Source organism: Berkeleyomyces rouxiae (assembly GCF_048999995.1).
Source record: "Berkeleyomyces rouxiae strain 22BRR77 chromosome Unknown BrBRR77_ptg000002l, whole genome shotgun sequence".
NCBI lineage: Eukaryota > Fungi > Ascomycota > Sordariomycetes > Microascales > Ceratocystidaceae > Berkeleyomyces > Berkeleyomyces rouxiae.
In genome coordinates, this window is record NW_027396492.1 from 4,949,034 (window position 1) to 4,964,284 (window position 15,251).

At 49.6% G+C, this 15,251-nt stretch overlaps 2 protein-coding genes across 2 annotated transcripts; both read left to right on the forward strand.

Annotated features, from left to right (window-relative positions):
- Window positions 1–25: 25 nt before the first annotated feature.
- On the forward strand, window positions 26–2,216 carry BROUX77_002952 (uncharacterized protein; the record flags this gene model as incomplete). The annotated part of the gene is made up of 11 exons (XM_073747549.1): window positions 26–358; window positions 434–480; window positions 542–630; window positions 684–695; window positions 755–807; window positions 867–922; window positions 991–1,050; window positions 1,131–1,169; window positions 1,228–1,268; window positions 1,364–1,522; window positions 1,597–2,216. The coding sequence occupies 11 exons, from the start codon at window positions 26–28 to the stop codon at window positions 2,214–2,216; spliced, it is 1,509 nt and encodes a 502-aa protein (XP_073608034.1).
- An 8,567-nt stretch (window positions 2,217–10,783) lies between these two features.
- BROUX77_002953 (uncharacterized protein) lies at window positions 10,784–13,501 on the forward strand (the record flags this gene model as incomplete). The annotated part of the gene is made up of 2 exons (XM_073747550.1): window positions 10,784–10,946; window positions 11,022–13,501. The coding sequence occupies 2 exons, from the start codon at window positions 10,784–10,786 to the stop codon at window positions 13,499–13,501; spliced, it is 2,643 nt and encodes an 880-aa protein (XP_073608035.1).
- Window positions 13,502–15,251: the final 1,750 nt, after the last annotated feature.

The following is a 15,251-nucleotide window of genomic DNA, read 5'->3' on the forward strand; positions in this document are numbered from 1 at the left end:
ACGCCAACAAGCACACCCCAAACCAATGGCCTCCCCCGCCACCACGCCGGCCGAGGCGCCCATCTCCGCCGCCGCTGCTCCCGCCTCGGCACCCGCCCCCGCAGGCGCCGGGGCTGCTCCGTCGGCCGCCAAGCAGAACATCAACCCGTGGAGCGTGTCGGGCGAGATCGACGAGGATGGCAAGGTCAAGGCCATTGACTACCGCAAGCTGACGGAGGAGTTTGGCACGACGCTGATTGACGATGCGCTGCTGGGGCGCTTCGAGCGCGTCACGGGCCACAAGCCGCACCGCTTCATGCGCCGCCAGATTGTCTTTAGCCACCGTGACATGTCGCTGATCCTGGACCGCTATGAGAAGGTATGCTGGTGTCGGGCCGGACGAGAGAACGGGCGTTGTCAAGTTTGGTGCGCAGTTGCTAACATGCTGATGTAGAATGAACCCTTCTTCTTGTACACGGGCCGCGGACCCAGCAGTGACTCGTGAGTGGCATTGGACTCTGCCAACTATCACTGCGCCTATGGCTAACTTTCTGTGCTACAGTATGCACGTCGGTCACGTCCAAGTCTTCCAGTTCGTCAAATGGCTGCAAGATGTGCTGGACGTCCCTCTGATCATTATGATGACTGATGGTAAGCCTTCTGTGTTTCGTTATTTCGGGAGCTATACTAACAGGTGTCTACAGATGAAAAGTTCTGTGAGTTACACATGGGAGAGCATATCAAGAACCACTTCACTTACACGCACATTCAAAAGTGTTCAGCGAGAAACGCACTGTTGAGGAGGTCATGGGCTACACCCGCAAGAATGTATGCACCCCGTTCTCACCTCTGGCTCTCTTCATGCGCTGACAGCCAATACTCTCTAGGTCCGTGACATCATCAGCGTAGGCTTTGATGTTAACAAAACCTTCATCTTCTCCGAGTAAGCATGGATAGCACACAGTCTCTTGCTACAAGACTCACTGCTAACTACTTCCCTCTCTTACGCAGTTATGACTTTATGGGCGGCGCCTTTTACCGCAACATTACTCGGTTTTCCAAGCTTGTCTCGTTCGTCTCTCTCCCGATTTTGTCACTCATGTGCGGCAAAGGGCCTGGCGCAAGTCTAATGCTAACACCTGTCACTCTAGCCTCAACACCGCCTGCAAGGTCTTCGGCTTTGACGAAAGGTAGCTAATGACACAATGCATACTATGAGTCAGAGTGCATTTATTGACCGCATTGTAGTTCCAACATTGGCAAGGTTCACTTTGGCAGCATCCAGGGCGGTAAGTCTAGACCGGCTATTCACACGTCATATTTGAGACAGCAACAAAGAACTTTAAGTATCGAGATAACAGTGCTAACATGGCTCTGACTCTAGCCACGTCGTTTGCCTCTTCCTTTCCTCACATCTTTGGAGATGACGAGTCTAAGAGCAACTCTATCCCCTGCTTAATTCCCTGCGCTATCGATCAGGATCCGTACTTCCGCGTGACTCGTGATGTCGCCGCCCGCCTTCACTACTCCAAGCCTGCACTAAGTACGCGCCCTCTCCTCCCTTGCATCCCTATTAGCTTCTATGTCTCTCTAGTTCTAACGTGCCGGCCTCGCCAGTTCACATGCGCTTCCTGGACGCCCTCCAGGGCCCAGGCTCCAAGATGTCGGCCAGCGACGATACATCGGCCATTTTCCTGACGGACTCGCCCAAGCAAATTAAGAACAAGATCAACAAGTACGCCTTCTCCGGCGGCCAGGTCACGGTTGAGGAGCACCGCGAAAAGGGCGGTAACGCCGACATTGACGTGTCATACCAGTACCTTCTCTTCTTCCTCGAGGACGACGAAGAGCTGAAGCGCATCAAGGAGGAGTACGAGTCTGGCCGCATGCTCACGGGCGAGCTCAAGGCTATCTGCATCAACTTCCTGCAGGAGTACGTCCAGGCCTTCCAGGACCGCCGCGCCCAGGTCACTGAGGAGGTTGTCTCGTCGTACATGACCCCGCGTCCCCTCAAGTGGGGAGGCAACCCCAAGGTGCCGCGCGCTGACCTGGTCATGCCGGTTGTCGCTGGCAATGCTGCCGCTACTTTTGGTGAAGCGGCCGAGGGCAGTGATGGTAAGATGACCAAGAACCAGCTCAAGAAGCTGCAGAAGCTCAAGCAGCAGGAAGAAAAGAAAGCTGCCAAGGCCAAGGAAAAGGCCGACAAAGCGGCAGCAACTGCAGGTGTCGAGAACTAGGAGCCTGCGGCTAACACGTCACTCGGTAAGAGTAAGCTGTATGCTCATCAGCCCAGGGAGATAAAGCAAAGGAAAAAAATTACTTCAAAAATAAAAAGGCCAGCAAATACAAAGGGATTAAATAGGTGTATTTCTTTTCCTGTCCCCTTCTTGCTCAGCCGGTTGCTGTTGTCGAGCCTTGTTGTTGGTAGCATGTCTTGCTTTTCTTGCTGCCTCTTTCGTACGTTACATGTTTCGTCAAGTGTCATCCAGCTGGTTTAGACGGAGAATGTGTGTAGTCTCGCCTTGTTCTTGTGTGGTTTGCTCCCGCCACGTGCTTTGGTAACATGATTGTCAAAGGGAGGCGGAGGGGTATTTGTATTATCAACCAGTAGAAAGGGAGAGAGGGTTAGACCAGGTCGAGTCGGGTCATTCAATGTCCCTCTACGTGCCATCAGATGCATTCCATTGGGTTCTCACGTGGGAGCAGGACACATAAAACTCATTGTGGTATAGGTTATCCCGCTTGTGTCTGGCAAGCTGATTGTGAACGTCGTGGAAGCCTTGTTCCTGGAGGATTGCATGATGTCGAGTCGGGCAATGCAATGATCTGATCCGTCCTGAGATGACCGTGGATTTGAAATGCGTGGGCGATTAAAATAACCAGAAAACTGCTAATATTCACAGATTAATTGAGCCAAACTCCGGACTTCAGTCGACGTGTCGTTGACAGCCAGGCCCGATGAATCGGTAAAAGTGGGTTCCGTCACGTGACCGTTGGCCGGACAGTTCCAACCACGCCGACCAGCGTTGAAAGCGCCGAGGCGACAGTGGGAAGACAACAACAATGGATTGAGCACCATGGTAAGGTTGTGGGTATGTCAAAGTGTACTACTACTGCAGTTTCTTGGGCTCATGAGAAGGGGCCAGGTACAGCTGCGACTGCAGTCGCAGCTGTAGTTGGTGCTTTGTGCACTTTTACTTGTAAATCGGGATACCCGCGGTCTCCGTCACCACATTGTGCCCGTGACACACTCGCAGATACTCCTTGTCTGCTTGCACTTGCTTTTGTACTTGAACTTGGACTTTGACGCACGCAGCCCTTCTATATTCTTCTCTCCTCTCTTCCTCTTTTCGTCGGTGCCACGTTGCCTGGGCAGTAAGACCAAGCATCTGGGTCGACGAAAGTACCGGTGGGCATGGTGATATTGTTGATGGGGAAATCTTCACCAGCACACAGAACCAGCAGAAGCGTTCAGGGCGACTAACAATGTAAACAAAACACCTTGGGCGACCAAGAGACCAGATTATTGGTCCATCGGGGAGCAGGGGGCCTCCAGGACTAACAAGATTAGATGGATCGTAATCGTGGCAAGCCACCAACCCTCAGCCGCAGGCTTGTCTGGGGAGACGATATTTCAAGCTTGGCGAAGCTTTCCTGATGTTTGCTGTGCTTCTTCTGCTTCTTCCGGGAAGCGAAGCCCTGTTCTGTGGATGCGTGGTTGGCTTGTTTTTTTTTTCTCCCCACGCAGGCTGCGGGCTTCGGCGATGGCGAGGCCAAAGGCCAACTCACACTTACGAGCGACTAGCAAATAGGACAACGAAGAAAAAGAGACCGTCACGAGCGAAATACAACAGCCGGGCAAGGAACAACCCTGCTGCGGCGCATAACCCTGCTAGGGTTTGGGATATTCCATGCATGTCCTTCTGCAGGGGCTATGCACTAACGTCGTCAGCAGTGCCAATGCACCCAGCACAACAAAACACAAAACACCACAACCACAGACGACACAGTCCAGACTTCAGGGCTGGGCGGCCCTATGGTCTGCACCAGGCTATAGGGCTTTATACGGCACTAAGTTGACAGCTTGATGGAGGAATCAACTACCCGATTAATTTCCGTGGCTTCTATAGCAAGCTCTTGCTCTCCTTTTTTTTTTTCAGTTCAGAGAGCCAACTGTATGGTGCGATAAAAATAGACCACAAAGAGGTGGTCCGGAACCTTCATAGTCTTCCTTCGTATTTTTTTTTTTTTACACGCAGCAAGAACGACAGAAAGGATCGAAAAGGCATGAAAAAGGAAAATGAGGAAGAAAAAATTGAACGGGTATTCTCATCCAACAAACATGTTGAGAAAGGAAGGAAAAGAAAAGAAAAAAAGGTCACCAATATATAATCGAGTCAGGCGGCCTCAGCCATCAGGACTTGCTCCAGAGGAAGTAGGATTTTGGCAGATGAGCTCCTCCTTTGAACATGTTTATGTAATTAACCTAGACCTACATTAGGAAAGGGAGAAGGGGCAGTACCATCAGATGATAAAAGTAGGACAGCCTAAGCGATTGCTTAGGGATAGGGTATGGTCTTTTTTTTTCTTTCTTTTTCTCTTCTTTGGGCGGCTAGGTTTCTGACTGCAAATTTCCATGTCAATTCCTCATCCCGTCTCGTGGTGGTGGCCAATATTTTTGACAAGCCCGTCTGCGTGTGCTCATATCTTACGTGCAGCTCGGGTCGTGGTGGCTATTTGTCTTTTTTTTTTCCTCTCTTATCCGCCACAGTCAGGTTTCGGGTCAAGACATGCCGCTTAATGTTGACACTCTGCTGCCATAGCATGAGGAGCAGAAGAGAAAGAAAGAAAACAAAAAAACCACGGTGACATGGGTTCTCCTGTCAGTCAGAGCAGGCTCAAGCTGGAATCTGTCAAAAAAAATCAGGTGCTACGTGTATGAATTCTAACGCGGGTGTGCGTGTGGTTTCCCGTGTGCTATGCTGCCGTGTATGTATACAAGGACCTCTACTGCAAGATCTTCCAGTCAGACCACGGGAGGAGCTGCCATTTTGAGCTCCATTCCCAGCTTCCATATGGCTCTCCCTTCCGTGTATGCATGGAAGTCGAAGGTCCTGTTTCATTCCACCAACTATGCCTGTAGTATTGTACAAGTATCACCAAGCCTTCTCCACGCGCCACCTGTATTCCAACCTGCTGGCTATGCACCACGCGGTACAGCATTGTGGCCCTTGTTCTTGTGCATGTGCTAGCAATCTGGCACGTCATGCTGTGCACTGTGAGGCCTTCAACAGCAAGTCAGGCTTGTTTGCTTCCTGGACAGGTGCCTGTATGCCTATGGGCTGCTGGCCCGTCCAACTTTTCTTCACACCTGATACTGATCTGTGTGTAACATTTCCCTTTGGCTACCCACCCGGCTTTGTTCAAGAGGCAATTGACGCCAGGATTTGTGGGCAACGTAACCTTGTTCGAGACAATGTTCCAGATGCTGTATCTACAGGTACAAATATATACAGGTATTCGAGTATGTGTGTGCTCGCAAAAAGAAATAGGCACTGCCCGACCAAGTCCCAGTCTTCCAGGTTGCTGGCCCTGTCAATGTCTTTGCCTCTCCATTTGTTGTATCTGACCCTGGCACTTGCTCCCCTGGCACAGCTTGCTGAAGCTTCGAGTTCTTTTGTCTCCTGTCGGGGTGTTTGTCCTTCGGCTCCCCTTGACTCAGTGGCGCTGCATGGGCTTTTTCTGAGAGTCAGTGCAGAAGGTCGTACCTGTATGTGCACAAATATATGACTATCTGTCGTATCACCGGGGAGCTTGCCACTGATATACATGTATACTGGTGAGTACATATCGATACACAGGTGGACAGGATAACGACTTTTATGTGTCCGCAAACTTAGTGAATAAATCGCCCTGTCCCGACTGTTATTCTGGGCTCCATAGAATTTCTGGTTCTCATGGTTGGCCAAGACCCAGCTGCCCTCATGATACAATGAATGTATCGCAGATTGCAGGGAAGAAAACAACGTCGAGTGCTGGTCACGTGCCCCCGCCATCCCTTCGACTCCTTCTCCTTCACCGAGTGCTAATAGCATGTGCTTTATTTTAATTCTGGCCCCGTCATAAATCATCAGCAAATGTCACGTTGCTGTTCATGCATCGACGACAACTACAATCCTGGCATCACTAGTCAACTCATATAAACACCACCGTGTATAGGGTACAGCACCATGATAACAATGGCACAATTTGGCACAGGCCTAAATTAACCTTGACGGAATCGCTTCCGCCACCCGGCCGATGTATCTGCGGCTGAAGATTGAGGCGGCCCACTTTTTATAGTGACATAGAGAAGAGAGAGAGAATAAAACATACCCTAAATATCGCGATGCTCGTGTAGGGTTACTTTGAAGTCTGATGGTCAGGTTTACGTGCGCATGTTAAAATCTTACACGATCAACTGTCAGCAAATATATTGACAGATGGAATCAAGACTACGCAATGGATTTCTGCAAATGTGTTTTGTATTTCAATGACGAATTTTGCCTTCTGTACAAAAAAAAGCACATTTGTATCTGTATCTATATCTGTACGTATTATGTGTACGAATGAGTAGACGGGCGTCTTGCTTTGCTTTCCTGCTCCCGTGCAACAGAATTGCCCAATACCATTTAGCCTTTGTTCGCTTCGAGGGAGAAGCCTACAGCTGGCGTGGCTGGCGTTGTAGCACATGCAAGACAGGTGCAGAATTGCTGTTGATCTAGACTTGATCCATATGGTTCGAGGCCAGTGGTTTGCGAGCCGCAAGCCAAGAGGGACGTCTCTTTTTTTGGTCATTTAGTTGGCTATTGTGGTGGTGCTGTTTAATGTCTTGTTATGACGAAAAAAAAAGATTTCAATGCTTTCATCCCTTCATTGAATATACCTCTGTTGACCGGCTTCGCTTTGACTGCACGGAAAGGCAAATGCAAATAATGTGCACAGGTAAAAGTACATTCGTATGTATCAAGGTTTATCATTTGGATCAATGCGTTAAGGGAAAGGTTTCCTAAAGCAAAACAGGACTGGACGAAAAAAAAGGAAAAAAAAAGAAAAAAAACCCCCCGAGCTATTTTATTGCACACACGCTCTCTCTGCCAAGCTGTCATCACAAAAATCACCCTCAGGCAAGCAAGATCAGGCACGTATTGCAACGACCTCTAGACAACCCGCCGCCCGCACTAAAAGTAAAGCAACAAAATTTCAAACACATCACATCACACCAACAGGAAGGACGCAAACAAGTCACGCATGTTCTGCTTCTGCGAGAATCCATAAACAGCAAGGAAGCGGCAGAGAAGCTTACCATCAGCTTAGTAGCATGTTCTCGAAAAATGATCGAAGCAGCGTCGAAGGAACAGAAGTATGCGGGTTGTGCATATTTGTGCAGGTGGGGCCCGGCGCTCAGGTTGTGCTGTGATTGGCTGGATAGACAGATCTATTCAGCACCCATTCACTTATTCACCTATTCAACACATATTATGTTTGTGCTTGTACCTGTGTGCGCTGCCAGATTGACCGATGCGCTAGGCGCAGTAGTATATTGCTCGCTGCCAGGCGGCAGCCTTGCGAAAGCCAGCAGAGCTTGGTTTTGTTGTCAAATTCTCTGCTCATTATATCCATCGGCATATCATAATAACGCCCCTCCCTTGGGCTGGCTAGCACCACATGATGAGGGAAAATGTGCTTACCAATGGCGTCACGCAGCCACGCAGCTAATCCTCTTACAAAAAAAAACACACACATACACAGCATACATCTACCACCACCCAGTTGCACCGAAACTAACGAGATACATAGCTACATACATGTAGTATAAGCAATGGCGGATTTTGGTGTCAACTCAGAGCTAAGCCCTACATGAACGACCAAAAAGGCATGCCCCCTCACAGCCAATCACCCGATGCCAATTCAATCAGTGACCCACTTCTTAGGGCCTTCCATCCCAGGTCTTCTGTGCTTCTGTGCTTCTTTGCTTCTGTGCCTCTGACTTGCTATCCTTTTTTGTTCTTTTTTTTTTACTAGGCTCCACTCTCTTTGGAAGAAGCAGGTACCAAGAAAGGTACCGTCCCTGGACTCAGGGTACATGGGATGTATGATAGAACAGGGCAGAAGCAGCAACAGAAGAAGCTTGACGGGACGGCGCATCACTGGGGGGAGGGGAGGGGAGGGGGCAGAGGAGGGTTACTTTCATTTTTCTTAAATCTTCTGCTCGGCTGGCTCGCGCTCTGTCTGTCAGCTGCGTGCTTTTAGCTTTGCCATCGCCATTGTCAGATTTAGAATCCACCAGCAGAAGCAAAGAATACATATATGCCATGTTTTATTAGTTGAAAGAAAAAATAACAAGTGCGCTATCTAGGCAGGAGTCTAGCACTTGTAGCTGCTGTGTTTTCTTTTTCTTCTTCTCTTTTTTTTTTTCCTGTCGTTCCTCCCCCATTTTGACCTGTCCCCGAATCCCCACAAGCGGAAGCTGATTCACAGACACAGCAGGCGCAATTTACCTCCTGCAGTATATTCTCTCCCAGGCTCCCAGGCTCCCAGGCTCCCAGGCTCTCACGCTCATAGGCTCCTGTTTTCAGGCCCCTTCCAGCTTTGGCCAGCTAGCATAGTGCACACCTTCCTTCTTCTTCTCTCTGGATTCCTCCCTCCAATTTCCTCTTTTCTTCCCAGAGAGTGCCTATCCTGGCACCTTTTGTCTGTTGCTTCTTTCCTCTCCTTGTCTCTCTCTCTCTCTCTTTCCCACTCTGGCTTTCTCTTATCTTTCTTGCTGCCTTTGCCTGCTCCTTGGAACTTCTCTTCCTTTTTCCTCCTCATCCTTCTGCTGCCCGTCGTTCTTTTTTGCTTGTCCTTTGACGGTGTCTCAGCTGCTCTCCTTTCTCATCCTCATCCGCGTCTCCCTTCTTGCCACACTTGATTTTTTTCTTTCATTTTCTCTTCGCATCGTTTGGTTTTTCTCTATTCCGATTTCCCCCCTCGCCATTCTTGAACATGTCCAGCTCGCTCGCTCATTGTTAGCATTTTCTACCCATCACCATCTCGCCCTCGCCCTCGCCCTGGCCCTCTGCCTCGACTAGTCAAGCGTCCGAACGTCTGACTATTCCTAACGACGAACAACGCTCTGCTTACCCCCGACACAACAAACGCCCCCTTCGCGCATCTACATTCCTCGGCCGGTTTTTTGCTCTGCTCCAAGTCGCACACCCTCCATTGCCATTGCGGCCACCACCTCGCAACGCACCTGTCTCGTCACGCTTGTGCCGTTTTCTTCTTCCCGTGTCTTCATACGACCAGCCTGCGCAACCCATCGCTCGCCGTCCTTGGTTTGCATTTTTATTTTGCCATCAGACCACCCATCGGCTGCCACAACCACATATCGCACTGTGTCTGGCTAGTCGCATTGCATTGTTCCTCCACATCTCCATCGCCAAACTCCCGCTCTCCTCTGCAAGTTCGTCGCATCTGCTGAAACCAGGAACCACATTATCCCTGGCCCAGCCAACTCCATCGCCTCGATTGCATCCCCACGTTGCTTCAGTAAGTCGACCGCTGTTTGTCTCTGTTGTGTCCCATGCTACCCACCCCATCCAATCCATGCGGTATTCCATTCCTCGTTCCCTTCCCTTTCTTGTGCTTCTGCGGCTGTGAATGTGGGCATCTGCACCTGCATCGCTACCCGCTTGTGACATTCTGCTCCCTTTCCAGCCCGACACGCCGCGCACTGCTCAACTCACACCACCCCCTTCCCTCCCCTTCACCTCACGGCTCAAAGAAGTCGCTGCCGCATAGTTTTGGATTCGCCCCCCCCAAAGGGGAACCCATCACATGCAACTGGCTGTATACCCAGAGAACTGCAAGAGAACAGACCAGAAGCGAGACATTCACGGTTCTGCGCCAAATATTATTTCAACCTACCGGAAACCCAAGACAACTTGAATCAGGATCCTTCAGTTTCCTCACTGCTTCCATTTCTTCCAAAAACAGAAACCAGACGCTGCCATTGTCTTGGAATTGTTCTTTCTTGTGTGCTGCGCTGCCAATTTGGTCTGACCGCGACTTTTCTTAATTATCTGTCTTGGCTTGTTCTTTTCTCTTCTTCAACTTTCTTCCACCTGCCTGCCCTTGCTGCTCGCTGCCGCGACCTGCAAATCTTGATCTAGCCCTGTTGCGTCGTGCGATTCAAAACCCCCTCTCTGCATTTGACGAGCCATGATATTAACATGATTTGCCTATTTTCTCTGCTTTCATAGACTACGGAATCCACCGATGCGGGTTGATTGAGTCCTCTCTCCCTCGTCATATACGTCCCTTGCGAGCCACCGATAGGCCATCCACTACCCAGCCTGATTTCTCTTGCAAAATCCGGCTTGTCCAAGTTTCGCGCCGCCGATTTCCTAGCTTCACGCTACTTTTATAACCCGACTTTATCTTAGGGAACGAACCAGTTCTAGACTGAATGAACTGGAACTACCACTAGTTAGTGTCTCTAGCTTGCTGGTGACCTGGGAATCCCAATTGAATTTCCTTTCCTGAGTGGGACTTCCAACTCTCGCCACCTCCGACTCCGACCCCTCCCCGACGCGGCCATCTTTGTGCGTCGCTGCTCGATTGCTCAAACTCAAAGATACTGGCGCGGTTGGCCATTTCATATTTCTGCTATATCTGACCCGCCGCCTAAACCTTTGTCTTTCCCCATATTTTCTCACGTCAGGTTAGACATATAGTTTGTCTGTTATACCCAGCCGTCATACATCACAACACCGCCATCATGGATTCCAAACTATCACATGTCATCTTTATACACAAAGATGTCCAGCACGAGCGTCTTGTGCCAGCGCGCTTTCGAGACACAAGTTCAGAGAGTGAGGACGCGGCTCCAGAGTCTCGCCACATTACAGAGTCTCTGCACTCTCTCCTAGAGTACACAGATGGTATGTAGCCATGCCAAGTTACGTCACTGGATTCCAGTCTTTTACAAATACTGACTCTGTTTCTCTTTCTCACAGTTGAAATTTGCTCATCAGGAGCCTCGTGTATATCGACCGTCATCCAGCTACTGGACTCATCTCTTGAAAAACTCACGCCGTTCATTGTCTTGATCGATACGCCTTACGACGAAGAAATTCCCCAACCGCAAAAAAACAGATCAAGCTCACCTGAAAAGTCCAACCGAGAACTTGAGCTTCATACTCCCGATGACGAAGTCTATGGCCTCAAGCTTCTTCAACGTATAATGACAGAGGCACATTTGCGTAGTATGTCCAAGCTAGTTGTCGCTATTCCCGTCATCAGCTATCCAATTGGCCCTATGTCTCCGTCCACATCTGCCCTCCACGAATTCCCCACGCAGCCTATCAACACTTCAGAATGGGTTGATCGGAGGTTATTACAACGCTGTTTAGACTTGGGCGCTACTGATATCATTGTTGGTCCTATTAACCAAAAGTCCGTAACAAGCCTCGAGGTTCATGCATACCGAGCATACAGAGACGCCCTCCGCGATCAGCAAGCAATCCTTGAAGTTCGCCGTGGTCGCAGACGATCATGGGTTGGCGTGAACGAAGAGAAGCCCTACTCATATTTACGCGAGGCCATGGTTTCGGGCCTGATGAAGGGTATATGTCGCTATGGTGGGGAAGATGATTTGATGGCTCAGACCAAGATTGCTGTTCCTCTGTCTCGGCAATCGGCAATTGCAGATGCCATAGGAAAGTGGCACTTTTCGGCACATTCATTTTCGGATGATGAGCTCTTGTTTGCTAGCATGCTCATCTTCAAACATGCTCTCACGATGCCAGAGCTGGAAAAGTGGAAAATCCCTACTGACCAACTCATCAACTTCTTGGTTGCTTGCCGGGCTGCGTATAACAATTTCGTACCTTACCACAACTTCCGCCACGTGGTGGACGTCCTTCAGGCCACATTTAGCTTTCTCGTTAATCTTGGCGCTCTCCCCCCATACCCGGCCACCTGTGGCAACGACAAGGAGTTGCCCAGCAAATCCCCAATGGCCGAACTGATCGAACCCTTCGAAGCTCTGACTCTCTTGATCACAGCCATTGGCCACGATGTAGGTCACCCCGGTGTGAACAACGGCTTCCTAGTCACTCTTAACTCTCCCCTGGCCCAACTTTACAACGACCGGTCTGTTCTCGAATCTTTCCACTGCGCAGCATACTCGCAAATTCTTCGCCGCTATTGGTATTCCGCCTTCGAGGATACCAAAATGCGCAGTCTCATGATTAGCTCCATCCTTGCTACTGACATGGGTCTGCATTTTGACTACATGAAGAAGCTGGCCGATGCGACTGTCAAACTCAAGGAAAACAACAACATTTCGGCTTGGGATGCTAAGACACTGCTTGAACAAAAGTCATTGGCGTGCTCATTGATCATAAAGTGCGCCGATATTTGCAATGTTGCTCGCGAGTATTCCACTGCAGTTGAATGGATGCATGTCCTGTCCGATGAATTCGCCCGCCAATGGACCATGGAAAATGAGCTCCAAATCAAGTCGTCCCTGATGTCACCTCCTAAACAGGATATGGAGTCGCTCTGCAAATCGCAGACTAGCTTCATGAACCTGTTTGCCATTCCGCTCTTCCAGGGTGTTGCCGCTGTTATGCCCAACATGCAATACACTGTGGACCAACTCACTCTCAACAGGTCAGTCTTTGAGAACTTTGGTCGCGAAATTTCTGCTCAGGCGTCACCTGTTTGCAAATCCAGACCAAGTGAGATCACCGTTCAGGACAACAGCAACGACTCGGATGAACTGGTTCAGAGCGATGATACTGTCGACACTTCAATTTTAGCTACAGAAAGTCAAACATGTAAGCTACTCGACTATGGCAGGCAAGAACAGAACGCAAGAGCGTCAGTATTTAGTCTGGGTTCTATACCCGTCAGTCCTTACACATTACCTCCTCCACTTGCGAGATCAGCGAGCCGTTCAAGCTCTCGTGTTGAGGCAGAAGGCATTGTTACCTCGTTTGAAAGCGTGGCAGACTTTGCTGCTAGCGATCCATTCAATCTTCATCATCTTGATGATTCTATTGATGTCGGGTTAGTCAATCCCGGGAAACAACGACGAAGCGAAACCACTACCGAGGGCAGTGCGTCTGGGCCATCAACCAACGACTGGGAATCACAAACGAACAGTGCTACAGGCAAACTGCCTCTCTCACCAAGCACTCGGGGCACCAGCATCAACAGCCAGTCGTCATCCCATGATGAAGGCTTAGATGTGCCTGTTCGCATCGTGTTCCCTGACGACTCTTCGGCGGCCACACCTACGAACATTGACAGTTACTCTCGATCTCCTGATGACTCGAGTGCATCAAACACTAGCAGCATTGGCCGTGCAGAGGGCGAGACACTTAAGAAGAGACCGAGTCGGTTCCGGATGAATGCATTTACGTTCTTCAAGCGCAAAGGCACCAGCCCCTCTCCCGTCTCACATGTCAGCCGCCACATTTCCGGTTAGATGTCATGAGTGGTGGATTGGCCTTCACTTCTGCCGGTTCTGCTTGGCCTTGACAGCCATATGTGCTGTGCTTTTGTTTTCGTCGCTTTTTCCTTCTCCTTTGTTCTTCCTTCAAAGCCACCATCGCCTGGAACAAGTGCTCTGGTCTAGCTTCAAGAAAGAGTCAACAAAGGTGGAGTAACGGATGCCACGCTATATCATGAACGAACGAACAATGACTTTCTTTTTGTTTTCTTCGACCCACCGCGCCTACGTGCAATTTTCTTTTGTTTTACTTCTATTTGTCTATCTCTTATTTTGCGGCTGGACTTTTCCACCACGCCACCCCATCACATCTTGGGTCTATCTTCTCTTTGTCAAACCTCGGAGGCTAACCATCTTTCTGCGTATCTATTTTCTGCTGGTATATGACTCGTCCGCAGGGACATGTTCTTTTTGTTTTTCCTTCAATCTTCCTGGAGTTTCTTTTTTTTTTGTTATTTGCACGCGTTTTCCACCTTGCTACGCATAGCTTCTTCAGTCGTTTACTTTGAATTCTTTTTCATTGTCTTTCGTTTTCAAAAGCAACGGATGGCGTCTTGTTGGAAACGTTGCTCCCAGTTGATGGGCAACCCGGGGTCCCGGATTTTATTACATACTGCATACACTGATACAGGATCTCCTGTTTCTTTTACTTTTTTTGGTTGTTGTTCAGCTATTGCTTGTGATATCTTGGGTGTGCCGGTGGGCGGGGGCCCAAGGGACCATTGTACTATAACCCTTTGAAATGCAATTCCTGTGCTTTCTGGGAATGAAAGGTGCCTTATAAGTGATCTCGTGGATGTCAGTAAAATGCTGTAGCCGGACAGATGCCCAAGTGTGGCCCAGGGTCTGCAACCCTAGATTCTGGATGAGATAGGCTTTACAGTGCTGACAGGCTTTGTTCAGGCGCTGGAAATAGGGGCCCGTAAAGCACTGCAAATATGAGCGCAAGGTTCTGGTTGCTGTTTGATAGGCTCCAGGCTAAACAATTTGTGCCCATCCCTCATCCCCACATTGACGGCCAAGTGTGTATTTTGATTTTCTTCACCTCCTCTTCTTCTCCTCTCCGCCGTTTTTTTTTTGCACCCAGTCTAATAGGTAAAAATAGCCCCGGACAGAGTGAAACGCGGTCCCCCGATCCGATCATTGCGGTCAGAATTCTTGCCTCTTTTTTTTTTTTTTTTTTTTTGGTCATCATTTATCTGGCTTTCTGTTGCTTTTTTCTTCTCCCCCTTTTACCAAGACTCTTCTGATATCGTTTTTTTGTTGATACACCTGCACAACCACGAAGAAAATAAGCTTTCAGCTGCTATTTTTTTTCTTCGTTGGTGTAGCCGGCTGTTGAACTGATCTTCCAGCCTTAAAAATATTTTCTTTCTTTTTTTTTTTCTGTAAACGCCCCCCGAGCTGCATCTCAAGGCAGCTCACCGACACGACGTCTTCCCTAAAGAAAAGAAAAATCACCCGCCCTTCAGGCACCGTTGGCTCCAGCCTAGATTCCTCTCGCCCTTCTCGCAATCCCTCGCCTGCTCTGTCATCATCGTGTGAAGACACGGCTGCTACTGCAGCGTCTGCAGACTCTCTTCCCGCCGCCTCTGCCATCGATTCTCATCGCCGTCCTGACGCTGACGGGGACATTGACCTCGACACCGACACCGACCGAAACCCCACTACCAACCGCCTCCCTCGCCCGGAGCCGTCTTCTGACTCGGCCCCGTCCCCCAGAAAG